This window comes from Polyodon spathula, chromosome 2 (assembly GCF_017654505.1).
Source record: "Polyodon spathula isolate WHYD16114869_AA chromosome 2, ASM1765450v1, whole genome shotgun sequence".
Lineage (NCBI taxonomy): Eukaryota > Metazoa > Chordata > Actinopteri > Acipenseriformes > Polyodontidae > Polyodon > Polyodon spathula.
The window spans coordinates 99,785,392-99,813,356 of record NC_054535.1 but is presented as its reverse complement, the minus strand read 5'-3'; the positions used below and the strand labels follow the sequence as shown (position 1 = coordinate 99,813,356).

The 27,965-nt window shown below is 36.7% G+C and overlaps 1 protein-coding gene across 3 annotated transcripts in view; it reads right to left on the bottom strand.

The window, feature by feature from the left end:
* The window catches only part of LOC121305193 (AP-3 complex subunit beta-1-like), a 110,272-nt gene extending 82,307 nt beyond the window's left edge, over window positions 1–27,965 (bottom strand). Inside the window, exons 1-6 of one of the 3 annotated variants that reach the window (XM_041236746.1) lie at window positions 27,680–27,965; window positions 12,692–12,767; window positions 12,223–12,297; window positions 6,742–6,837; window positions 4,867–5,027; window positions 4,345–4,411 (exon numbers count right to left, since the gene is read on the bottom strand). In XM_041236746.1, the coding sequence (XP_041092680.1) occupies window positions 4,345–4,411; window positions 4,867–5,027; window positions 6,742–6,837; window positions 12,223–12,297; window positions 12,692–12,767; window positions 27,680–27,822 (618 nt within the window). In that variant the 5' untranslated portion in view covers window positions 27,823–27,965. Of the gene's footprint in view, window positions 1–4,344; window positions 4,412–4,866; window positions 5,028–6,741; window positions 6,838–12,222; window positions 12,298–12,691; window positions 12,768–15,476; window positions 15,584–27,679 lie in introns of those variants that run through there. The other 2 variants (XM_041236753.1, XM_041236738.1) reach the window with 2 other exon arrangements.

Sequence of the window (27,965 nt, the reverse complement as noted above, 5' to 3'; positions counted from 1 at the left end):
GAGAAAAAGCAGATGTTTAGGAGCTAAACAAACAGAAGTGTTCTATTATCAGTTCTTTAAGTTTCCTCTTACAGACTGAACCTGTGAAATATATATAAATAAATTAAAAAACACATGCAGTTCTATATATCTGTATATGAGTTTGAGTTTTTATATAGTGTCTATTTTATTGAATTAACCAGATTTTATTATAGTCAGTCTAACAGGTCTCTTTTAGTCATATTTTTATATATTTACATATGCTGATTGAGGGGAGCAGTAAATCACCATAGGGGAATTAATAAAAATTGGAGACCAACAGTACTTTGGTCATTAAATTACTCTCCAATGCAACTCCATGGACCCCCTACCCATTGTGCTCCAAGGTTATAAAAATCTGAATTAAACAGTACATGCATGTCCTTTTATCCTATTTCTGTCAGTAAACACTTTAAGTAATAACTGAAGACTGGAAATTCCATTGCGTTATTTTCTCAAATCAATTCATGAACTACACCATTTTGGAGAAACGCGTTGATTATCATCGTTAATACAGCAAATCAGTGCTAATTATCTTTGGTTGCTGAATAAAATCACCACAACAGACCCTGTAGTGAGCTCATAATATTTAAATGCTGGTTTCCCATGTACGTATTTTTTCATATTAAAGCAATATACGCTCAAATCCTTGCTGCGGTTGCCACAGCTTTGCTGTGCTGTTGCTATGAACTTCAGCCATTAGTTGTACTCCAAGGTAAACTACATGCACCATCAACAAAACTGACATCCAATCTAAGGAGTTCATATTTTCTCCATATTATCTATGCTAGTTGACAAGCTGGTAATGGAAAAATCACACTAAGCAAATGGTTCCTCTAATAACAATAAATTTCCTATAAAATTATGAAGGGCACAAAACGTTTCCTTGCATCTATTTTGTCATGAATTCTAATTAACGCTGCAAAAACCTGAGAGTGCTGGGTCATCACATGAAGACTGTTGAGGCTTGATTGATAATGTGGTGCAAGTTGGCCTACACTGCCAACGTTCCTTTCTTTTAAATTAATGGCCATCCCACCTGCCCTAATCATGCAGCCCAAATGATATTCCTCTCCTTATTTCAATTTTTTAGAGGCATGGGAAACAGGAAAGATCACTCATTTATCTTGTAATAGCTGGATAATAGATCTATCACAAAGAAACATCTGCACAAACCCAGAGTTACCCCTCCCCCCCACAGCGCTAAATCAATAACTAACACAAACATCAGTCAGCCCATGTGTTTTACTATAGATATACACCAAGGTATACAAAAGTATTTACTGCATATCCAAAGAAAGTCTACATTGTTACAGCGCTTGGCAAAAAATATTTGGCTGCATTGTTTATTTTACACAACCGGATGCATATTTAAAAAAATTTTAAAAATGATTTCCACTAAACCGATTAAAATTAATGCATTTCATCAGGATTTTGGGCGTTTTTTTGCTTTTTTTTTTTTTTTTTTCCATGCATGCTGATCCTTTTTGTTACTTTTGCATTAATAAAAGATAACTATTCTAGCATAACATCTTCCTGGAATCCTCCAGCGACTCTGCCATTGATACACTTAACCTTTGTTGTTTTGTCGGTTATTTCCAAAATTCCAAAAGTATCAATACATTGTCAAAATGATCCACCTTCACACAGCAACGTTGCCACCTCTTGTCAGTGACCATGTAGTGTCCAGTGAGCAACATAAAAGGAGATAAGATATGAGAAGAAACACAAACTAGTGCGAGTGTCTTGCTTATGGAATAAAAATAAACTCAGTAAACATTGGGTTATCATAAACAAAATGCATTTTTTTGTGTTTTGTTTTTTATGGTCGTTACTAGGGAGAGCTGGGATTTGATGCCCAGCAACCAAGCAAACCCCCTAGAAAGAAGCCGGTCTCTTCTGAAAGCTTAATCTTTACAAATATGAATAGCTATTTAAATACACATCAATTATTTTTTGTTTTAATTCCGCTATTCTCAGACCAGCCGGCTACTGGTATGGGATTTTACTTTGTTAAAGAAAAAAAAAATATATCAAAAATTTCAAATATATTTAGACCGCTACTGGTCTGAAAAATAGTCACCTGAAATAATGCATTAAAAACAAACCTATTTGCCCAGTAAATACTGTTTTGCATGCAATAATCCAAATGGCACCTGCTAGCTCATTACTAGTCTCCCTGTGAAAATAAAATGTAAAGCTGAGACGTGATCATTCTTCATTAAAACCTTAAGTAAACATGCAGTGCATCTGGTGTACAGTACTTTCACTATGCATTTCAATTAACTGTGTACTTTACTTTCAAGCCCCCAAATCTTTCATACCATTACTGCACAGTCAACCCAATTTTAAAACCAAGTATTGTTTAAGGCTGACTGTCGTGTTGACTGTAGCAGGAGAATGAATGTGATCTTCAGCTCCCTGCATTACCTATTACAAAATAACTGCAGAGTAATTTTCAATCTAGAATGAGAAATACTTACCAATTAAACACCGTAGAAAATAACAAAAATATCTATCAATCAATCGGTCTATTTTTATACAGCACCTTTCACAAATTTGCCTCAAAGCACTGAACAAGAAACAATTAAATAATAAAAACATATTTAAGAAGAAATACAGAAATTAAAATACTTAAATACAAAGTAGTAATAAATACATAAGCATAAATAAGTAAATAAGTTAAAGAGCAGTAAAACAAGTGAAAAATAAATATAATTTACAGAACTATAAATTATACTGTAAAAAATAAATACAATTTACAGGACTGTGAACGCTCTGTCACAAAAGTAAGTTTTCAGTCTTAATTTAAAAACATCAACAGAGGGAGCGTCCCTCATAGATACATAAAATATATTTATCCATTTATTTATTTTTACACAGTGTTAAATTGTTAAGAATGGTCCATTCTAGAGTGAAAATGACTCTGTCACCAGGCCCAAATTAGATCGAGGAAGGAACGTATTAACCCTTCTCCATGCTGTCAAGTTAGCTTGCCTCTTCCCTGTCAGCTCTTGTTAAATGAACAAGGTTTACAAAAACAACACCAGGGGCTTGTTTTCAGCCTGTCAGAGATAAAAGGAACCCTTCTAGAGGTTACCACAATGATACCATCTTATTGCAGTCACCCTGGATAAAAGGCACTAATTACAAATCGCAACAGATATCTACACATGTTCTCTGCACCATAAATTAAGCAGGCAGGGCAAGTATACATGTACTTATCCCATTGCTCTGTTCATCTCTCATCCGGATTATATTGCTGCAAGCATTTCATTTTAAAAAGGTCACTGTCCTTTATTCTGAAATAACTTGACAAGAACCCACCCTTCCCCAAGACAGACGATCACTTCCTGCGACCATTTAAATGGTACTGGCATGTAGAACAGGAAGTGATTTGGGTATCAGGAGCAACCGTAGCTCTGAACATTATACAACTGCATTTTAAATATCAACACAGCCTGAATTCAAATATTTAAGACACACAGGCAAAGAAACAAAAGATATGCAACACATGAAAAGTTAGACCAGTGATCATGTTTCTAGGGTTAACAAGAGCTAGGAAACAAGATTTTATTCCATGGTTATTACTTTTACTTGGTCGAGAGATATTAATGTGGTTTTGTACCTGTATTTAACATTTTATGCACACATTACTATTCTTAATTTCTCTCTAATTCTCGCTAATTTGAACCAGAGTATGTTCAAATAATGTGTTCAGAGTACTGATCAACCTGTACCATACTAAAAATTATGTTTTATGCTTTTTATATTTAAGTTTAATCAAAAATCAGTCAATCATTTAAATTTAAAAAATGAATGCATTTCATCATTCATCAAAAGTCTACTGTAATTTATTTTTTGGCATCCCTGTATAAAAAAAGAAAAAACGTAATCTTAATGTGTACCCTCAATAAGGCAATTAACCTTTGTCTTTATAATGGTTCTTTAGAAAGCTATGAATCTGAGTGCTTGAAGTACTGTCTTACTAATACAATGCTGTGAAACTGCACTCTTCTTGTATATTTTACAAAGCAGGTAACAAATAAAACGTACCTGTAATGCAAGGATTTGTCTCCCCCATGTGTCCAACTGCTGTTATTAAGTATATCAAAGAAACCTAACTGGCATACAAAGGGCTTATTTGAAAATAACTGGGACTGCTTACTAGTTAACACAATAACCCTCTCATGTAAAACATGAGGTAAAAAGGCACTGGGAATACTGTGTTCACAACAGCTTGGTTGCTATGACTACAGAGCAGCAATACCAGAGCCACAAAGGAGGCCTGCATTATAAACTCAGCTGGATTCATATTCTACTTACCGTGCTTTTATCCTTTAGTAGTTTTTCAATTACTTCAATTAAATGTTCTTTTTGATCTGGTTCAAGACTGAAAAATAAATAAAATGCTTAAGTTATGTACACTATTCTTGCATTTTTTTTTTATATCTTTCAATATTTTTTGCATTATTATTTAATTACTGTTTTAATTTTTATGCTATATAAAATTACAAAAAATGTAGTGTTTATTGTACATTCCTGCTGCTTTTTATAACCTGTTCTCATGCCACAGTACTGTACTGTGATTCATGTTTGTGTATATGCAGGTATGCATATAAATACTATAAATATTAAAGTGGATACATAAATTAAAATCAGGAATGTCAAAGAAATCAACATTACTGACCTTGTATTGCTTCTTGTTAATATCATGGTTACTATAATCGGTAAATACATTTGATAGTGCTGTATTTCAAGACTTCAAATACAGATTGCTAGTTCTTTTAGTGACAAAATATTTATAGTTGTGTTCACTCATGTAACTAATTGCCAAGGCCTCTTTACCTGTACAGTTTTTGAATTGCATGAGCTGCAGTTTTTCTGACATATGGTGACAAATCAGTAGCTGCTTCTTTAATGGCCAGCATCATGATTGGAACAATAACAGGCACTCGGACACTGGATAAAACTCTCAGAGCACTAGCACGGATGAGCTGGTTAGGATCCTACAACAAACAAAACAGACGGCATCAGGTAAGCCACAACACAATGTTATGTATTTAAAATGTTCATCACAGCTGTTTCAAAATACAGTCACAATGAAAAATAAATCAGATACATTGGAAAACAGAGAACTGCAGTCATACCTATTTGATGCAAGAAATGCCATTTTAAAAGAAACTATGTTTAAACTGTAAATTGAAATCAACATATTCTTACATGGGTTTTTTATGGTTCAAATCAACCTGAAGGCAATGGTTTTCTAAACCTGCCCATAACACAGCGGACTATCTGGCTGTATTAAGTGCTGTGCTAGCAGTCTGCTTCAGAGTGAAAGTAGCTCCCCCCTCGCCCCCAAGCCCGACGGCAAGATAAATTGAAGCGTGATTGAGAACTAGCAGGGGTTGAAATAGGTTTTCTGTACAGGGGGCAATGCCACAGCAGCAGCTTTTGAAACATCAATGTCTCAGTCAGGATGTCTATGTGTTTGGGGGGGGGGGGGGGGGGGGGGGGGAGTGGAGGTACCTATAGGCTTTTGATTGATGCCATGGTAACTACACTACTTATTTCTATTGAAATCTATTAAATGTGTTTGTAGCGTTATTTACTACATAGTAAGTGATGTAACAATGTAATGATCATTATATACATTTTACATCTTCTAATTTACTTTATTTCTTATGTTTGATAAGTTATTCTGTATTACTTTAGATAATGCTGTACCTGTCCTACATATTTTATTGGTTACATTGTTACAAAATATACCACAAACAAGGTTGCTAGTTTTGCATGAAGGGTTTCTTAAGACTAAATATTTATTTTCCCTATTTGCAATGTAATTTTTACCTTCACAAACATAATTGCATACTTTACATGTGCTCTTACAGGTTTGAAAGTCCTTGAATGTGTCAATGGTCTATTTATTTATTGTGGACCAAAATGGCAGCTAAATTTGCATCCCTTCTAAAAGCCACTACTGGCGTTATTTGGAAATATTTTTCATTTTTTCTGAATTATGAAGTATTCGTAAATGCTTCTAAACTATTTTTTAAACTTTGGAGATACACACACATACATTATATATATATATATATATATATATATATATATATATATATATATATATATATATATATATATATATATATATATATATAGATAGATAGATATAGATATATAGATAGATAGATATATATATATATATATATATATATATATATATATATATATATATATATATATATATATATATATAATATATATATAATATATTAATTGCACACATACACACACTCCTTAAAGACCATTTCCACTAAATTTTTTTATAAATAAGGGTTGTTATTGATGCAGAGCTCTGTTTAAACATTGTTTTTGTAGTCCTCTAAAAATATCCACTGTTGTTTATTTTGGTTAATCATATGTATTGTTTGTTCAAGTAAAGCTGTTCCTGCTTCCATCCCTGCAAACGACTTTTTGGCATCCCTGAATGTACCTGCAGGAATACTTTACACTGATTGACACTATCCTTCAGAGCACACTGGAATGTGCTGATGGAGAAACAGGAATACTTTACACGGACTGGCACTGTCCTTCAGAGCACACTGGAATGTGCTGATGGAGAAGCAGGAATACTTTACACTGACTGACACTATCCTTCAGAGCACACTGGAATGTGCTCATGGAAGCAAGCAGGAGTACTTTACACTGACTAACACTGACCTTCAAAGCACGCTGGAATGTGCAGATGGAGAGAAGAGCCACATCTTGCTGCTCTTCTGCATAGCGAACCAGGTACACGTACACCAGCTTCTTCAGCTGAAACCAAACGGCAAAAAATAAAGAAACATTGAAAAACAGCAACAAAAAAATACAATGGTACCTAAACCTCACAAGCCTGTATAGAAAAAATATTATCTTCATCAATATACAAAAGCAATAGGACACCTCCTTCTGAGCTCTTCGGTTCACAGAAGACTTTGAGGGGACAGCCTGTACTTACCATTGTTACTTGCTGTGATGTCTGTATTCCCACATTATAGTTTTGAACATATTGCAATGTTTTGGTACTGCTTCCGTTCCTGCAGTCACTAAAATGTCTTCATGCATCACAACATCTCTTTTCCTTGCAGACACTTTCAAACAGAACACTATCACATCACACATATATATATATTTCCAATTGATATTTCTATACATAATATATACTTCCAATTGTCTTCATTTTGTATTTGTTGGTTCATATTATTCTGTTATAAGTTGTCTGATCTTTGTTTTGTTTTTTAATGCTTCAATATAAAAGCAATTGTATTGAGATATACAAAACTGATATATTGTATCTTTGCTTTACTATCATAGAAATGATCAGCATTTTTTTCTATGAAGTTCTGGTTTTAAACACGCTACTATTCTGTTTATTTATTTTTGTTGCAAGACTAGACTTCCAAGTATAGTCATTGTATTATATCAGGAGTCTCCAACCCTGGCCCTGGAGAGCCCCTATCCAGCAGGTTTTATAGGTGTCTTTAGATCATCAGGGGCTAAAGATCTGGAACACCTGTTAATCTGCCGCTTTGTTTTAGAGTGTTCTTTTTTGGCACATCATTGCCAGATGTATAAAAAACTGGGACGGTTCTCATTGAAAAATCGAAGGCTTTATCGCTGGTATTGCTTCATTTTTAAAGTTAAAGGTATGGCTCCTGATTATCTTAGTACTTTGGTCAAAAGGTCTATACTTGTATAGTTTGCGACCTTATGATTCTGGTAGTTTGGTAGTCCAAAGGATACGGACACGATAAGGAGAACTGGCTTTTTCTTATCGACTCCAGAAAACCTGGATAACCTCTCATTTTTTGATCATAAAGCACAGATTAGGGATTTGCTTAAAACTCCTTGCCATTGCTTATCTTTTCGTCCACATTGAAAAAGAAACATGCTGTATTACTGCTCTTTTATTTATTTGTTGTTATTGTCCAAGGCAGGACCACACAAATATTAATTGTGTTGTTTTATGTATGATTGTGTCTGTGTGTGACAGGAGGACCCTTGTAAATGAGGCCTTGGCCTCAATGTGTTAATTTCATTTCATATTTGTCACTCTCATGCATTTTTATTTTATTATTTTAGTATTATCTAATCCAGATATAGCTATATATAGGATACGCTATCTATCGGAGTATACCAGCTTATTAGTTCCCTTGCCACACACACCATAGAGGCACAGTATTATGCCCCCATAGCTATTGTAGGGGACTATGTTTGCATTTACATATAACATACACATTATGTATGCCACCGAACACTGTCACACACACACTTCATTCTTCATTATTTATATAACAGTGGGGTTTTTATCCAGAAAATGTGACAGCAACTTTAATGGTTCACAGGTGGAGGCCAATGGTAAGGTAATTGTGTCCTCGTTAGGGCAATTTCTTTCATCAGTGCAAACTGGGAGCTTCCACAGCACAGGGGTTGAATACTTATGCAAGCAAGATATTTCAGTTTTTTTTTGCTCCATTTTTCTTAAAAATATTTCCCAACATAAAACCAATGTCACCTTACAATAACTGATTCTGAGTTTCAGTATTTATAAAATAAATATCAAACAGAATGAAATTTCAATGTACCATTTGTAATTCGGTAATATGAGAGAATTGGTCAAGGGTCTGAATACTTTTGCAAGGCACTGTATGTGTGTGTGTGTGTGTGTGTGTGTGTATATATATATATATATATATATATATACACACACACACACTATATATATACATATATATATATATATATATATATATATATATATATATATATATATATATATATATATATATAAAAAAATCAATCTTGACTAATTATGCAATAATTTGACTAATTAAGTAACTGATATATATAGATATATAAACACACACACACACACACACACACAATATATATATATATATATATATATATATTATAAATATATATATTGGTTGAAACGAAAACCAGCAGCTACAGTAGCTCTCCAGGACCAGGGTTGGAGACCCCTGTATTACACTACTTTCATTTGCATTGTTTTGGTATATTACTATGCTACACTTTGCATGGCTACAGATGATGCATGGCAGCATTGTCTTCTTCAGTTCCCAAATGCACTGTTCTGTACTGTTTTGAAATGGAAAGGGTGTTCAGACAAGTTTTGATGAGCTGATGTGTTTCTTGTGTGAAGTTCACAGTGCAGGCATTTATAATTCATTTTGATTTCTGTGTTTAAGCAACTTGAACTTAATGGGCAGCATAATTTCAATCATAACTCTACCAATTGTTGGAAAACAAGGGATATAATTCAATTTAAACTGATACTAATATGTCAGGAATTGTAATTAAATAAATAGTCAAAATGTATGCAATAGACTTTGAATTGAGTAGCTACAGAAATAAATGCCACGGATGGACTTTCAAAGTGACAGAATGTAATAGGGTAATATGTGTGTATCCGTTACATAATCAAGCCCCATACAACAGCATATAAAAGTCTGTGAACTACAATAGATGTTTATTCAAGCGTGTCAATGCTAATAAGAGGACAGCAGAAGCATATCCTTGTAAGAACATCATCATTGCTGTTGTATTGTATCACCTACAATGAAACGGGTAATCAGCAAGGATGACTGATTCACGGCTGTGTTTTTCCATTTTTCTTCTGCACTACACATTCAGCAGCCAGATAAAGCATTCCCCCGGTTCAGCATTTAAAGAAATGTTTGGAAACATCTACAACTTGATCAACGTCCTTTAAGTTTGCATGTGATCACAAAATTCCCCAATGTTGTGATTCTAAAGGGTAGTATGAGGGGTCTCAAACCCATTACTGCTTTGCACCGCAAGCCAGTGAAGCAAGCCAAACACTACTTATCACTTATTTTGCATCACGTGATTATATACTGTACAATATTGCTCAATATACATGCAGTGTTTATTTCTAGGCAATATACAGTAAACAGGGGATACAATTTAAAATAACATCCAGAAAAAAAAAAAAAACATTCTTCCATTGTTCCTTGAACATAGTGTAAAAGAAAAAAAAAATCTTATTCTTTCCAAAATTGAATTAAAGATTGAAGGGGAAGATCAGCTCACAAAGAATGGCTTGTCTGGCAATGCCTGAAACCTGTACAGTAAACACATTGCTTTCTAAAACATTGTAGGGGTCTTTAGTGGATCCTGGGGTGAATCACAATTAAATCAGAGACTAAAATCATAACCTCAGGTGCCTGTGGGCAGCAATGCTTTTCACCCAGAGGACCCCATGGAGTCCTCAGAGTAGAAAATGCTCAACGTTACCATAACCTTGCAATCTAACCCAATAAATGACTTGATGGGTTCTGTAATACTTTATCTTGGAGAAAATCATCTTGAGGTCGCTGTTCCAAAACCATTTTTGTACTAGTTTAGGAACACAGCATCCCAGTATTAAATCACAGAAGGCAGCAAAACAGTCGATCTGTTCCTGTGCTGGTTTTGATTAAATCCGATCAATGCCGGCCACAAGAGGCCTGCAAACTGTCTGACTGCAGGTGTGCAGCGAAATCTTCTTTTCCACCAAGCCTCTGTGTGAGCAGTAACGGGAGCGCTCGGAACAACGTGACTGCAGCTCTTTGCCACCAGTTACCTCTATTCTGTGTTACAATGGTCCCTGCAGAGAAGCTAATTACAGCAGTACCATATTAGGCTTCAAGAACACAGGCAGATCTCCTGTTGCCAGCTGTTTAACTCATTAATCGATACTCACGAATGAGACTTCATGACTTATTGGCTAAACCTTTGATTATTTTTATTCCACACTGCTGATACATTACTGGGTCACAGAAGATACTAGTTTCCACCCCACGACAAACAACGCATCCTGAGACCCCAATTTAAGCAGGTCAGGAACAGAAATTTAAAAATTGCAATTTCATAACACCTGAACAGTCTGTACTTCTTAGCCAAGCACCACTTCAGAAAATGTATTTCTAATACAGAGAAGCGTTCGTAAAGTATGGATAGCTCGGTTTTAGTCAAAAACATACCAAACCAAAAAACATTGAAAAATTCAGTAAAACGCACACATCATAAAAATCCTCCTTTATTTGCTGTTCTACATAAAGGTGAACAAGATCATCAAGACGAAAATAAGAAAAAGATTTTCCCCTTTGAATAACTACCACTACTCCAGTTATGCTCACTTTACATACTATTAATATTTATGATCTGGTTATTTTACTTTTCTAGAACATTAAGAAATCCAGAATGTATAAATGCATCTTATGTTTAGTAGTGAAATTCAATATACAGCAACCAGTCAACAGACCGTTGACTCAAAAGCACCCCCCCCCAGTTCCCCCTCCCCCTCCCCCAGAAGATCCCCCCCAGTCTTTAAAAACCCTTTCCCTCTCCCCCCCCCTTAGTAAATCATTTAGAAACTCTATACCAAAGAATATAGAACATCTGTTCATGTTAGAAAACATGAAATAAGAATTGGGTAGCAGTTTGCTACGCATGCGGACTGGCCGAGTTACACTGGTATTTATTTATTTATTTATTTTCTGAAAGGAGATTAATACCTGGGATAGCAGACTGTTTGGTTCAAATTGCATGTACCTCTATCAACTGATGAGAGCCTTTGCACCTACAAGCTTCTTGTCCAGCACTGACTGCAAGCTACAAGAGCACGGTGGGCTAGAAGGGGCCAGGCTCTAAGACTTTTGAAATGCAAAACATAAAGGGGATGAAGGATCCCAGAGACTGCTGTTGGACCCAAAGGCTCTGAGGGAGAATAAGAGATAATGCCACTGGACTCAAAGGATCCCAAGCAATAAGGAGAAACATGAAGGAGGAAGATGACAAAAACCAAATGTGTAGACCTTCTGGGGCATCAGGGGTCTGAAGATGAATGTATTCTGTTTGTCCTGTACCTGGGACCAGTTTCCCTGCATATTTTAATAAACCTAACAACTGATTGAAGAAAAATACTTTGTGCATTTTCTTAAATCTACTTTTTCACTTTTTTTAAGTTACATCAGTTCAGGACTTCCCAAAGGATATGGTTCAGATTTAGTAAGTGCCTTTCACTGTAACTTTACAGCTCTTGCCTTTTACATTACAAGATTCATTACTTTTGCCACACAACAGTTGCCTGGGTCTACATCAATGTTCATGCACCAGGTTTTTATACAGTACCTCGATGTTTTTACTTGCCACATTCTTCACCACTGCAGGGAATAATTCAGATGCATTCTTTCCTTTAGCAATCAGCTGCAAACACATCAGATACATATGAGTTCATAACTTTTAAATGTACATTTAACAAAATAAAACACAATCAAGTACTCCACTTCACGTTTAGTGTATGCTGTAAATAGTGATTGTATACACAGTCAATTTGGAGTTATGGCCGCAGGAGTGAATTAAAATCATTGACTAGTTGTTTGACAAAAGACAACTTGATAACCAAAATTGTGGAACAATTTCAATGTATTTATCAAAAGGAACTTGAAAAATGCAGTGAAAAGATATACATTAGTGTGACAATGGGTCAATATAATTTAGAAATACAGGTTCTTATGCCAAATATACAGTAGCCATGTATTACACTACACTAAATGCAAATTAGAAAAACAAAACTCCATACGATATAGCCCATACTTACCCCGACAATTCTTTTCATAGCCTCCAGCTTTAAAGAATCCTTGCTGCTCTCCAACATTGCTTTAAGGTCATCATTTCTTTAAACAATGGAAACACACATGTAGAAAATAGGTAAGAAAGTGGTTTAAGATGTACAGTATAACAGACAAATAGAGTCTTCATCAGGTACAGTATACCCAAGACATGAAGAGGTTTCCTTAGGTACAATGTAACAGACATGAATAGAGGCTTCACCAGGTACAGTATAACATACATGAACAGAGGCTTCATCAGGTACTGTATACAGACACTAACAGAGGCTTCATCAGGTACAATATACCCGAGACTAGAGGTGTGTGCGGTTAACCACATTTTCGGTTTCGATTTATTTTTTATTTTTTTTAGACTAGTGAAATATTAACATCGCAATATGCCAATTTTTATTATCATGAATAGCTATGTTCACAATCCATGCCCTTAACTATGGTATAGGTCTATTAGGCCTTTATATGTAGCCTACACAGTGTCAACATGCTTAAAATGTTTAAACATTTTCGAAATGCATGTGCCACCAGTACATATTGGTGTTATTGATCTGTATATACAGTAAATATTAATAAAACAATACCATTAAATGAATTAGTATTAAGCAAACATAGCATATATTAAACTTTAAAAGGACAGGTCAAAAGGAGAGATATTACTGAAATCTTAACATTGTGTGTCAAACAACCAAGAAAACCGCATTACATTTCTTAACTGTATTTGTACTGTATGTAGGCAGAACAGGACAGGGTTTAAAAAGTTTCCATTACATTTAAATAAATTAACACATAAATTATTACTCATTTGCCAAGACGAACATTGACGTCTAATGGCAGTGCATGACAAACGAGATTCTCCCATCAGCCATTTCACTTTTCCAGCAACTGCAGCTGCTCTGATGTGATCAAAAGATACATTGAAATCACATTATTTTAATTAATGTAAGAAAAACAGAAACTAACATATTTGTGACAGCAAAATAAAGAAACATATTAACTTTATTTATATGCAGTCACACATATTAAAGTCACCATTCTCTACAAGTCTCTACTACAGTACTGTTTTTTTCTTTGTAAGCTTATATTATAAAGTTCATTTATTATTATATTATTACGGAACAGTTTTGTTATCTCTACTCCACCTATATAACACATTTTCCTATGAGTCAGAACTGCTTCATTGTCTTAACTCATTTAAAGTCACTGCCTGGTTCAGAGTCTAACCTGCTGAACGAGTGTTTGTAGATGAGGTTAGGCTCAAGGAAACCATGGATTTATTGGAGCAAACTGCAAGTCCAGTCCAGCCAAGACTACACTGCTGTACAGCTGGTCACAAGGATCTGACAGTACAAGACTTGAAAATTCAGTTTCTCATGGCATTGGTGACATTTTCTGTAGTTCATTAACACGATAATCCATCAGGTAGATTCCAAGGACAAAGGCCTTAAATGACTGCTAAAAAAATAACCAATCATTTTCAAAGCAAAAATAGTGACAATGAATGCAGGGGGTCAAAATAAGCCGGCGACCTGCGCAATCCACCACCTAATACTAGATTTGCACCGGCTACTTTATTAAAAAAAAAATAATTAAGATTATTTTCAGGTATTCTCAATCAGTCCATTTTTTGTCGTATTATTGTACTGCAAGGTGATATAGTACTGAATAGCTATACATATGCACCAATAAATAAATAAATAAATAAATAAATAAATAAAAAGCGTATTTCTCTTGTTGCGATATCATAACAATATGTGACCTGGTGCTTGTGAGATATATTGGAGGTTCATTTATAGAGGCCGTACACCTTTAAGAAGAAATGCATGATGGAATATCAGCTGTTGTTAGCTGACATACAAATGCTTCAGTGCAGAGGTGCTGGATTATTACACTGCGGTTTCATGCAACAGTTATGACGGTGACCAAACATGTGTGAGTGATGTTGTGTTAAAATGAACAGTTGCATTCAAAAAATCTAGAATTGCGAAAAACAAAAATAGACTGAACACAAAGAAAACAATTTAAATGAAGCAATAAGCTCAATAATTAAGCTAAAAAGGAAGTGAAAAGTTTACCCTTTTTTGTGTAAACTCCAATAACCCTACGTTATCTTTCCCCAGTCAAATCGTAGAGTGTATAAATAAGCAATGTAATTTACCAGAATAAAAGAGACATGAAAAAGAAAATGTAGAACATAAAAAACAGCAGCCAGATACAGTCAACGAAAGACAACATATTTAAATTATTTGTCGTATTATATATTTATGGCAAGGCAAGTTTATTTTTCCGTTAAAAGTGCTCCCGGCTATAAAATGTTCTGCCACCTGGCTGTACAGAATTCCTGGGGAGAACCCTGAGACAGTGAACAATGTAAAAACATTCTCACACAATACTATAGCAGGTAAAATAGAAAACTAAAATAAAAATACATACACATACAAAACTAATGAACAGTTTGTTGCAATACAATCAGTAGGCCTTATGTAAATCAGAGAATAAAACTTGAGAAAATACATTACTATACTCTATATCACAATTACAGTAGCTTCTTTAATGGTAAGGGTCCATACAGTATTAGTGTATAATACAACTTACTGTCAAGAGCTACATTATTGTTTTATTAATTCAAAATGCCTTAAAATCAACAAACATACAGCATGATGGAATTTCAGCAGAACGTGCTCACTGACAATGAGAAGATACTCAGTAACACGGGAGGGGTGTGGAACCCCAGTCCATTAGCTGAATGTGTCCTGTACATACCCAGCAAAGCTCTCTAGCTCCACATTGTTCTCTGAACGAGTCAGCCCTCGCTCCTCCACAGATGGCTCTGGTTTGAATGCGAGCTGCAGGCTTTCAGCTGTCAGTAATACGGTTTTAACAGCACACATTGCATCCACTCTGTGCAGCAACGAAAAATCACGTTCCATTGTTCCTTTGCGATAAACCTGATTTGTCCGCTCCTAAGAAAGTACTGCAGAAGGATTTCGTTTACAGTGCAGTCAGTCTAAAAATTAATAAACTGTGAGTCCTGAGAAAGTACAGCAACAGGATACCAACACCCTGGCTCTGTTCTGAAGCCATAAAAAAAATAAATTAAAAAAAATCATTCATACCAAACCTGTAAAAGGTCACTTCCACCAGAAAAAAAAAAAAATCCCTTATCAGCTTTCCTTTGTAAACACTATTCAAATTATTTCATCAGCTTTCTCTATTAGAAACATACTTTTTGACCTCACCCATAGCAATTAGTATTTTACAAGAATACAAAAATAGGGTACATCAAGTTCACAGCTTGAAAAGAATGTTACACTCTAGCATTCAGGGTGTTTCTGTTCACTATCAGTTTCTTCAGCTAAGCAAACAAAAGCAACCCACACTTCTTATACTTTAAGGCAGTCTTCTGAGGCTGAGCCAAACTTAATAGAGCCTTATTTTGCATTTTGCATTCTTTCTTCCTTTGTTTTACTGTAAAAGGTGTTCAGGAGCTGCTGTTCAATTCCACAGACGTTGCCTGCCATAGATATAGTACATGTAACTTAGGCTTGATCAGCCAAAGTTAGCACAGCATGGAAGTGAGTCTGCAACTCCTGTTTTCTTTATTTATTAAAAGAGCAGTCAAGCAGCTTCAAATTACATTGTCTTAGGTATTTTTTTTTAGTTGCCAAGCATAGACAGAAGTGCCAACCCTATCACTGCTATGTTTTGTCAGACAAACAAAAAGTAAACCGATCCCTATATAGCGCTAGCTCTTATTCCTATAAAGCCACTTCTAAGTTATGTACATGTACTGTATCTATAGTACACAAGTGGAACTGAAGAGCATGTCATGAACTCAGGAGAAGACACCTGAGCATAGACTGACCGAAAAAGGAGAAAAAGTAAGCAAAGAAAGCAAACAAGTAAGCTCAGTTTTAATGGTACAACATTGTATAGCATATACTGTATACAAGCGCTGACAGTTCAATAAGCCATTGTAAGATAACTTGTCACCACTGTCATTTGAGGTATTCATTTGACATCTGTCGGTGAGATTTCATTTTTATTCTTTTCCATTCACTTCAAGGCTATCATCCTCAGCTGCACGGTTGTTAAGCTGCTGAGATATCCAAGCCGTAACCCTGACTAAAGGATCATCTACCATTTTCAACAGCTGTCACAAAAATACATTCCTCACTCTCTTTCCTGATCTCTCACCACTTTCACTTTTATATCAACAGGGTGCTATGTCAAGTTTACCTGTACATTCAGTATTAGATCCTACTTTCTCATATTACAGTCTATTGAACTGGTACGGCTTAGTAATTGCCTACAGAAGTACATTATTTATATATTTAAGTTTTCTCTTTCCCAACCAACCCATAACTGAAAGGTTGAGTAAAAAGAGAATTCTCACACTATTTTTTAAAGGTGGAAAACATTAAGAAATTGTCCAATAGACAAACATTTCATAGTGCCTTAATCAGTTTTAAAAAGGCCTTAAAATAGCAACACGAGACTCATACTAGATATTGTTTTGGCTACCACAGTAAACTACAGTAGTTCTCCATTGTCTGGGTGTGCTGTCGAATGTTCAATACGTGAATAGTTAAGACTACTAATTAAACCCACGTGAAAAGAAAGTTCCTCCTGTAATAGGCAGTAATGTGAAACTATCAATCTAGCAATTCATGACATTGGCCAGAAGAGATCAAGTGCTAATGTACAAATCTACATCTTGTGGATTTCACTTGTGTTCAGAGCATTCTTATTTTGCTACACCTGTCTGACACGGTATGCTTATTTTACATAAATACATAAAAAAAACTTAAAGAAACAGCAGAATATTGTATATTCAAGAAAAGCTGTAGGAGATACTAGTTTGTATAATCAATTTGTATGGATAATTGAACATATATTAACAACTACTGTACCTTTAATAATGTATAGAATAAAGCTAACACACACAAGTACAGATGAACCCGTTTTATGTCACTTCGTTTAATATCACTCTTCATTTATGATCACGATTTTTCAAAAACCACTCGCCATGTACTAACAAGTAACTACGATGTAATAGGTGTTACAAAGACTTGGTTATCCAGGAGTGATGGGGATGTACATAATATTAGTGGGTATACACTGTATAGGAAAGACAGGCAGGGTGGAAGAGGCAGAGGGGTAGCGCTATACATAAAAAAAGTCTTGAAGCCGACGTGTTAAATCTCGAAGACAAAAACAACACAGAATCAATATGGGTCAGAATAATGGACAAAAATTCAAAGGGCATAATAGAGGCATGCTATAAACAGCCAAATTCAGATACTGAGCAAAATAACCTGTTATTCAATGACATTAGAAATGCATATAGCAAAGAAGCAGCATATTAATGGGGAATTTCAACTTCTCCCATATAAAACGGGAAAGTCAAAATCAAAATGGTAGAAATGACACATGATTAATTCCTAAAGCAATCTGTCAAATTCCTTAGGCCCCAATCTATGGATTTCACATCACTGGGAATACAGATATGCATCTGTTGGTCACAGATACCTTTAAAAAAAAAAAAAGGTAGGAGCGTGGATCAGAAAACCAGTCAGTATCTGGTGTGACCACCATTTGCCTCATGCAGCGCGACACATCTCCTTCGCATAGAGTTGATCAGGCTGTTGATTGTGGCCTGTGGAATGTTGTCCCACTCCTCTTCAATGGCTGTGCGAAGTTGCTGGATATTGGCAGGAACTGGTACACACTACAGTACACGTCGATCCAAAATGGGTGACATGTCTGGTGAGCATGCAGGCCATGAAAGAACTGGGACATTTTCAGCTTCCAGGAATTGTGTACAGATCGTTGCAACATGGGGCCGTGCATTATCATGCTGAAACATGAGGTGATGGCGGCGGATGAATGGCACGACAATGGTCCATAGGATCTTGTCACGGTATCTGTGCATTCAAATTGCCACAGCTTATGCCTGCCCGTAACATAACCTCACCGCCACCATGGGTCACTCTGTTCACAACGATGACATCAGCAAACCGCTCGCCCACATGATGCCAAAAACGCTTGTCTGCCATCTGCCCGGTACAGTTGAAACAGTTGAAATGTGGAGGTCCTGGGCTGGCGTGGTTACACGTGGTCAGCGGTTGTGAGGCCGGTTGGACGTACTGCCAAATTCTCTAAAACGATGTTTGGAAGCGGCTTATGGTAGAGAAATGAACATTCAATTCTCTGGCAACCGCTCTGGTGGACATTCCTGCAGTCAGCATGCCAATTGCACACTCCCTCAAAACTTGAGACATCTGTGGCATTGTGTTGTGTGACAAAACTCCACATTTTAGAGTGGCCTTATTGTCCCCAGCACAAGGTGCACCTGTGTAATGATCATGCTGTTTAATAAGCTTCTTGATATGCCACACCTGTCAGGTGGATGGATTATCTTGAATAAATAAATAAATAAATAAATGAAATTAAATATATTTTAAAAATATATAAAACAAGTGAAATTCAGTGCACTAAAATAAATGGCTTTACATAATCTATGTAAGAAATTGAAGTGTTCAGTGTGAAAACACAACACAAAATAACAAATGTGGCATTGAAAGTAGCACTACAGCATTAAAATGTTCAATACAAAAAATGTCTGAGTTACAAGCTCTTGCAGTGTCTAAATTTTTTTAAAATACTTTAAATATATATATATATATATATATATATATATGTGTGGATTGTACAACCTATGGATTGTACTCCACTAATAGGGAAAGCGTAATTGACTTTCGCGACTGCAGAGTCTGTATCATCTGATCTGAAATCAACAAACACGTCTTCGTTATCTGAACCTTCATTCGCTTAAATCACTCACTGCACAGAGCAACTACTTCTAGGCAGGTGTGGTGGGCCAATCATTCAAACATCGTCAGAATCCGGTATATTAAAACTATTACTTTTGAAAAGTTTTTACAAAGGAGGATATGGCCAACATGACCCACGTCGACCTGTTCTTATCCAGTTTTAAATAACTTTAGTATAACCGAGGCAGAACTGTTAAAGGGACTAGGAGCTCTTGAAATAAACAAATCCCCTGGGATGAGATCCTCCTAATAGTACTCAAAGAAATGAAAGAAGTTATTTACAAACTGCTAACCAAGATCATGCAACAGTCTCTTGACACAGGGGTTGTACTGACAGACTGGAGAATTGCAAACGTAATACCGATCCACAAAACAGGAGACAAAACCAAACCAGGTAACTACAGACTAATAAGCCTGACTTCTATTATATGTAAATTTATGGAAACTATAAAAAGATCCAAAATGGAAAATTACCTATATGGTAATAGAATCCTGTAAAACAGTCAGCACGGTTTTAGGAAAGGGAGATCATGCCTAACAAACCTGCTTGATTTTTTTGAGGATGCAACATTGACAATGGATAATTGCAAAGCATATGACAAGGTTTACTTAGTTTTCCAGAAAGTCCTGCATAAAAAATAAATTCTCAAACTGATTCAAGTAAAACGCATGTGTGGAATCATTTCCTAATAAAAAAAAAAAAAAATCTAAAAAGGATGGCTGTATAGCATCAAATATTGCTTTGTGTTCTTTATGCAAGGATGAAGTAAAATATGCTGGTGGTACCACCAACCTTACATACAGTAGTGTAGTCTTACACCTTAAAGTACCAGAATGCTAATTACAATATTGATTTTTCTAAACCAAATTATACAAATTTCACATTTTATTTGTACACTGAACTTTAGGTAACATTTAATAGCATTAAACTTTTAGACTACTCCCCTTGATAAGTGCTCTGAGATTGGCGGTTTACCAGCCAAAATGTGCGTGTTTTGAAAGCATCTAGAGGGTAATTGTTGTCTTTGGTGGTTTGGTTATTTTTTGACTATTTTTATTGTGCACAGAACTTCAAATCACCATATTGCCCACAATGCCCTGTATAAGATATCACAACTTTTTTCCTGTCTTTTTTCTGGAGCTCTGCATTTGAGTATTGGCTGTTAGTCTGTCTGGGCTGCTGGTGGGAGATCGGGTTCAAATGGAATGCCCTTTGTCTCACCTTGCCCTGACAGCCCCTCTTTGCATTCTTCTGCCTAGACAGCCCCTCTCTGCATCATCCTGCCCGACTCACCATGGCCTCACAGCCATTCTTTGCATCATCCTGCCCATGACTCACCCTGCCCTGACAGCCACTCTTTGCATCCTCCTGCCCGACTCATCCTGCCCTCACAGCCCCTCTTTGCATCATCCTGCCCATGACTCACCCTGCCCTGACATCCTCTCTTTGCATCATCCTGCCCAACTCACCCTGCCCTCACAGCCCCTCTTTGCATCATCCTGCTCGACTCACCCTGCCCTCACAGCCCCTTTGCATCATCCTGCTCGACTCACCCTGCCCTCACAGCCCCTCTTTGCATCATCCTGCCCGACTCACCCTGCCCTCACAGCCCCTCTTTGCATCATCCTGCCCGACTCACCCTGCCCTCACAGCCCCCTTCTGCCTCAAATGGCATGCCCAAGATTGGTGAAGCAGATGGAGGGGGCGGGTTAATAAAAAGGGATAAATAGAAGACAGAGTGAGGGAGTGACAGAACAAGAGAGAGAGAAGAGTTAATTAGCGGACTGTGTGTTCATCTAGTATTTTATTACTTTGGCGTGAGCCACGGCCCACAGTGCTTCTCATTATTTTGTGTTACAATAAACTGTGCATTCGAGAATCAAAACACCTGTCTGTGTGCAAACTGTAGCTTATCCTCGAGGCTAGAATATATTATATATAGGCAAACACAGGCCAATAAATACCCAGATTCGGACAATAACTCTTGGTAAAGCATGTACAGTTCATCTAGGCAGGGTCTTGGTGGTGCCATACACCTTCCACCTCTTAATAATCATTTTGACCGTGCTCCAAGGGATACCCATTTATACCCATGCCCTGATCTGTGCCTTTCAACAACTGTGTTCCGGAGTTCTTTTGAAAGCGCCTTGGTGCTCATGGTTGAGTCTTTGCTTTGAAATGCACTACCCAGCAGAGGGAACCTACAGGAACTGCTGAATTTATCCTGAAATTATATGAATCACTACAATTTTACACAGGTGGAGGCCACTTAACTTGGTGTGTGATTTTGAAGGCGATTGGTACACCTAATTTAGGATTGCTATTACAAAGGAGGTGGACACTTATCCAACCAAGCTATTTCAGTTTTTATTTTTAATTTTCTACATATTTCAAGAATATTATTTTCACTTGGAAGTTGTGGGGTAGGATGTCTAGATAAATAAAAAAATGAAAATATGCATGTTAATTCCAGGCTATAGCAACAAAAAGTGAAAATTTTGAAAGGGGGTGTAGACTTTCTATAGGCACTGTATGTATGCACAATAAAAACTTGTGTGCGAGATAGACAGAGATACAGTACATATTCCATATACCCAATCTTATGAAAGAAATAATACAGCAGATCACATTGTTCCAAATTATTTTCAGAAGTTACTGTATACTAAACATTCTGGGAGTTATGGGTTAGACACACCCTATAGTACCCAATTGTCCACACAAAGATTTCCTTTTTTATAGACGTGTGAAGTGTGAGGAACAATAGTATTAGTTCCGGTACTGTATCACCAATCATGTTGCTTCCCCTCACAGCCCTGAGTTCCAGGTCACAAGGCAGATAGAAGAAATATATATTTTGCAACTTTCCTTTTGCAGAAGATGACTAGACTGTGCAACTTTTTTGCTAACACAAAGGGGCAGAATAGAGCACCTCATCATCAAGCAAAGCATGCACAGCCAATCATGCATGTTATCTAATTCAATAACTTTATCTTGTTTTAATTAAAACTGCTGTATTTGTTAGATCTGTTAGGTCCTTCATACGATCTTATCACAGGCAGTATTTTAGGTTCTGCAAACATACTGTACTGCCCTGTGCAGACGGCAAGAGGATCTGACCTATAAATTTCCCTCCTGACCCAAGAGGGCGCTAAGCAGAGGTACTTGCACGCCTGTACTGAGACGGGCTGGCTTGGAGAGAGGGGCAGAAAAGGAAGTCAGACATCTTGGTGCAGGGCGGAATGACCATATTAACGGTTAAGATTACTGTGATCAGCTGTGCTGCATTAGACAACTGGCAGGTGGCAGTTGTGCTGATCATGGGGTGGAGTCTCCCGGTATTAAGGGCTGTCATTTTGCAAGTGCAGGGCTTTTGGAGGTAACACCAAACCTGGATTGCCGAGCCATTTGTTTGTTTGCTACATGTTTTTGATTCGTTTATTGTCAGGACCGGGGTCGGAGTGAGTTGTCATGACAAGGAGCTGCCGCACTACTGCCAGCACTTTCACTTTGGACACCGGACACCCCGCGCAACTGAACTGGACAAGTGAGCACCTGCACTTTCTACCACCCCACAAGTGCACAATAGAGCTGAGAGGGACATGCTCTACTGGGACATATGATTTGTATTGCTTTGGACTGCATTCCTGTAATTAAAACACACCCTCTACCATAGCTGGTATTAGGGTTATTTGCACCTGGACCAGCAACTCTGTGACGTCTGCTTCATCACCACACCCACCACACCATCACATGCCCCCACACAAAAAGAAAGATTTGTGCTCATATGAATGTGGTTTTGTAAATTCAGTTGCACATTTTAACTGAAACCTGCACCATTTTATGCAATATTTTAGTTTGGATCTGTTTTCGCAGATCAATTTCAATCCTATACGAAGGGCTTAAATAAATAAATAAATACTTCCACAAACTCTCCCTTAACAGTGCCTAGCAGCATTGAAGTGTATTAATAATAACTGCTATTGAGAACAGAATGTGTTTTAGTGCTGGGCTTGTCATAGAATTTCTAATTTCAGATGGCAATGGTAGAATCAGCATCTAGCATTTAGGAAAATGTTAGTTGGTAAACAGATTGAAATTATAAATCAGGTATGGAAAACCATGTTATATTGTTTCTTGCGGTTGCAGTTACAAAATAACTGATTGTCACCCCCCTCAATTGTCACATTCTCCAAAAGAAAAAAAACAGTGCTTGTCAAACTACTGCAGCTTGTACAGCAATTGCTGTCATTGGGGGAAGAAAAAAGTTCACAGAGATGCTAATATAAAAGCAAAGATTCCATATGGTTAGTTTTCTGATGGGGGCACACATCCATCAAAATTGCAACTGGGGAGTTTTCCATGCCAGACAGCATTGCAATAAGACTCTATGCTGTGAAACCTCAGGAGACTTATTAGTGCATCAAGTTTATTAAATATGCTTCTCTCCCAACATGGCAAGCTACTTTTTGCTATAACCAGCAGCTCTTCAATACAAACAATATAGGGTTATAGGACGGCAAGCATCTGTGTATACAGGAATATTGGCACGTGTGCTAGTGAATGGACCGAGGCTGAAAGCAGAGGTCTGTTTAAGCACTAAGAGTGTCGATATAACCCACTCACAGACCTGCAACATCCTATAACTCATATATTGCTTTATTATTAATACACAAATTAAAAATCCAGACATAAGTTATTTGTTTTCTAATCATTACCAGCTTCAAGTAGTCCATTGTCAATTTGATTGAAGATGGAAAGGTTAATGAAGAGAACACCGTTAAGTGGCTGAGGTATTCTGCCGATTGTGATGTCACCGTTTTGACTGGACTTTGCAGCCGAATGGAATTATGAGAGGTGCCGCAGTCCTGATTTTTTCAAAGCATGTGACGTCAACCACACTGTTATGGAGAATACAGCCCAGTAAAAAATGAATGGCACAGTCAATGTCATGAATAGTTTCTCCGTGATGTGTCGTGTAAAAGAGTAGGCAAAACGTGCGCTCCGAATGGCTGACTAATCCGGGGCAGTCTACAATATCCCATACAGTACTGTTTTATACTGGCAACACTGCCTCTAAATGTTGTGTCTACTGCCATCTTGTGGCTAGCAACACACTTTTGGGTGCTGTGTGCTGTTTCTGTTTCACTAAAGCAGGGCTTTTCAAACTCTGTCCTGTGTCTGCTGGTTTTCATTCCAGCAGAGCTCTCAATTATTTAATTAAACCCTTACTTGAGCTGATTATTTGCTTAGTTAAACCTTTTTACTGTTTTCAGCTCTTAAACAGTTGCAGATTTCAACTTAGCTATAACATAATACAAGTAACCTGAACTCTGCAACTGTCTGAAAAACCGTGCACTACAGAATAAATCTTGATCGTTGGTCACTCACTGTATGACAAGGATTTCATTTGCAGCACATGCACCCTGGCCCTTCACATTCCTTCCAGCCTGGCTTTTATTCCACTTAGCTCCTAAATTAGCTAAGTGACCCTTTGTTGGTTAATTAACTAATGCAGGACCTGCTTGGAATAATAAACACCAGCACTTGAATGGATCTCAAGGACCAGAGCTGTGCACCACTGTAATAAGTACCACACCTCTAACAACAGTCTCAATATTTTTTGTTAACATTTAGTGTTGTTGGACAGTTGAAATTACATTTTAAACTCTCCTTTCTGAACAGCACTATTGATTTCCAACTCTGTGGTAGTCTGCTCAACCATTAGTGTCATGGAGACGTGTTAAAAAGATTTACCAGAGCAGAGAGAAAAAGAAAAGAATGTTTACACAGCAAAATAATTCAATTGGATTTCCCAAATGGATTTCTTCACTCGTGACAACAAAGACTTTTACAGCCATGAGATACCTGTGGAAGAGTCTATTCTAGAAAGCAATTTGGTGTGATGCAGCTGAGTCTGGGGAAAAGGTGTTTACCTTGTCTAGACTCTCACACATTTAGCTTTTGTCAAAAAAATAGGTCTCTAGTATCAAATAAAATTAGAGACACGCTCCATTTCAACAAGAAATTTATTTTTCAATGCCTTTCTTGTTTGTTTCTCTCTGTAATATTATATATCTATATATATCTATATATATATATTATATATATATATTCTATATATATTTCGATCAAAGTTAGTTTCCTCAAGTTTGGGCTGAATGCAAAAAGGTAAGGTACTTTATGATAAGGTACTTTATGATAAAGAACATAACCTTGTCCTCCAAACAGTAATGCAAACAGCTAGGATTATAACACAGTACATCTGCATCAAACATCAGGCCCTATTCACAAAGCTTTAACTTTGATATAAATGAAATCGTTCTAGACAGCTGATGGTTTCTTTATTCAGGTCATGCCATCTCAAACTGGGTTCTGAATGTCTGACATGTCAAAGATTTCATTTGGGAAATTCATGAGAAATGAACAATCCCACAGTTTCAGCTGGCTCGTTTGTTGCCCTTTACCTCCCTCCTTGGTAATTCTGTGACCCGCCTGCTGTTAAACTGTTTAACTACAGCATTGATCATGAGCTTCAATAAAAGCTATCACAGAATAGCTAGAATTTCCTTGAACTTTACATCAATGTTGTTGTGTTTTTTTTTTTTTTTTTTTAAAACCACCTGAAATGTCAACTTGACCATAAGTGTATCATCTTTCCTACAAGGAGAAAAGCGAGTTCAAAGGTGGTACCAATGAGACACCATATAAACTCCAAATACTAGAGTACTACTGCTCCTAGCTTTTCACTAGGTGAAATAAGGGTGACAAAATAGATCACTAACAAAAAAAAAAAACACAAAGAAATATGAAGTTTGTGTATATTTATAAAATTTCCTCTCGCTACTTCAGCAATCTGATGTATGTATCTAGCGCACGTGGCTCAGGAGACATGCCGGAAGGAAAGGGCTAATCCCCAAAGCCCCTAAAAACTAGGGAAGTGTATTTCGCAACAAGATATGTACTGTATATCAGATATACTGTTTTCAATGAAAACCAGCACCCTTATTATCTCACTATAAAGAATCCAATCAAACATTGAGTTAAAAATTACTTATAATTAGACACTTCCCTTAATTGTTTTTAAATTGTGGGAAAAAAAAAAAAAAAACACTCCACAAACTTTGTAGACATCTCTGATAGGAAGTTACCTACCAGCATTTGGCTGTTACCAAGACAACCAGTTTGTAACTTTTTTCTGTACATTTTGTACATTCAGGTGACTTAAGCAATTCTACTGAAACAAATGAAAGTACAACTATACCTATATTTTGGTATATTTCAGGAAATGTAGAGAAGAATGCTGCGTGTCAATTCATACTGTACGCATTTGCATAATAACTACACGATACATGTTTATAGACCTGCCTATCTAACTGAGATGAAATTAGGTGAAGCCATTCATTAGCGCTTGCCTGTGAGGCTCAGAATCTGGGACTATACTGGGGTGGCTGTCATTAGTATGTCAAGCACATGTCACAGATACTGTGAATGTACAGTGGACATCATGGTGCGCCACTTTTTTATTAATAGTGGCAACCTCAGTTGTGTTAGTGGAGACGGAGAATACGATGGTACGGGCATATATGTTATTGGTATTGATTATTGCTGTATGACTATTAGCAATACCATCCCTACCTGGGCCTGACTGAGACGTGTCACACAGAACTCCAATCAGACTGTAAGTAATGTTTTTCTTACATTCTGAATTGCTTCTGCTTTTTGGTACGTTCACCAAAAAGTATGTCATATACACCTAATTACTCGCTCGCTGAATTCACGTTGGGCGAAATTATTAGTTCACGACTCACGGTTTCTGACAACACAGGGTTCTACAGGTGTTCATTATCAACCGCTACACATAAACAACTAGCCATTGCGTATACGCTATTATATAATATATATATATATATATATATATATATATATATATATATATATATATATAAATATGAAAATTACCTACAACGCAATGTTAAGCTTTAAAAAAAAAACATTTACTGAACTGAATTGCAACTACACTATGATACGACGACAGTTTCTCCTCTCTTAGGTAAGACCATGTTCAACGTATTTACTAGGTTTTTACCACAACCAAGTAGCTAACGAAAAGCAGATTTCGAAAGTCTTACTTTTTGTAATCTGTGCTGAAGAGGCCGAACCCCGCTCCAGTTGAAGTGGTCGGAGTTGTCTCCAGCCCCGCTTCGGTAGCAGACTCTACTGCTCCTCCTTGGTCATTATAGGACATGCTGTTGTTATTCGACATACTCAGCATTCTGGTTTCGTTTCTTCAATTTTTTTGGGAGCTTGTTTTTTCCCTTGAAAAAAAAAAACAAAAAAAACAATGACTTTTTCCTCCTGAAACTTTTCCTACTGTTCGTAAAGCTTTTTTCGTCCACGCAGTACCGGATGGGTGAG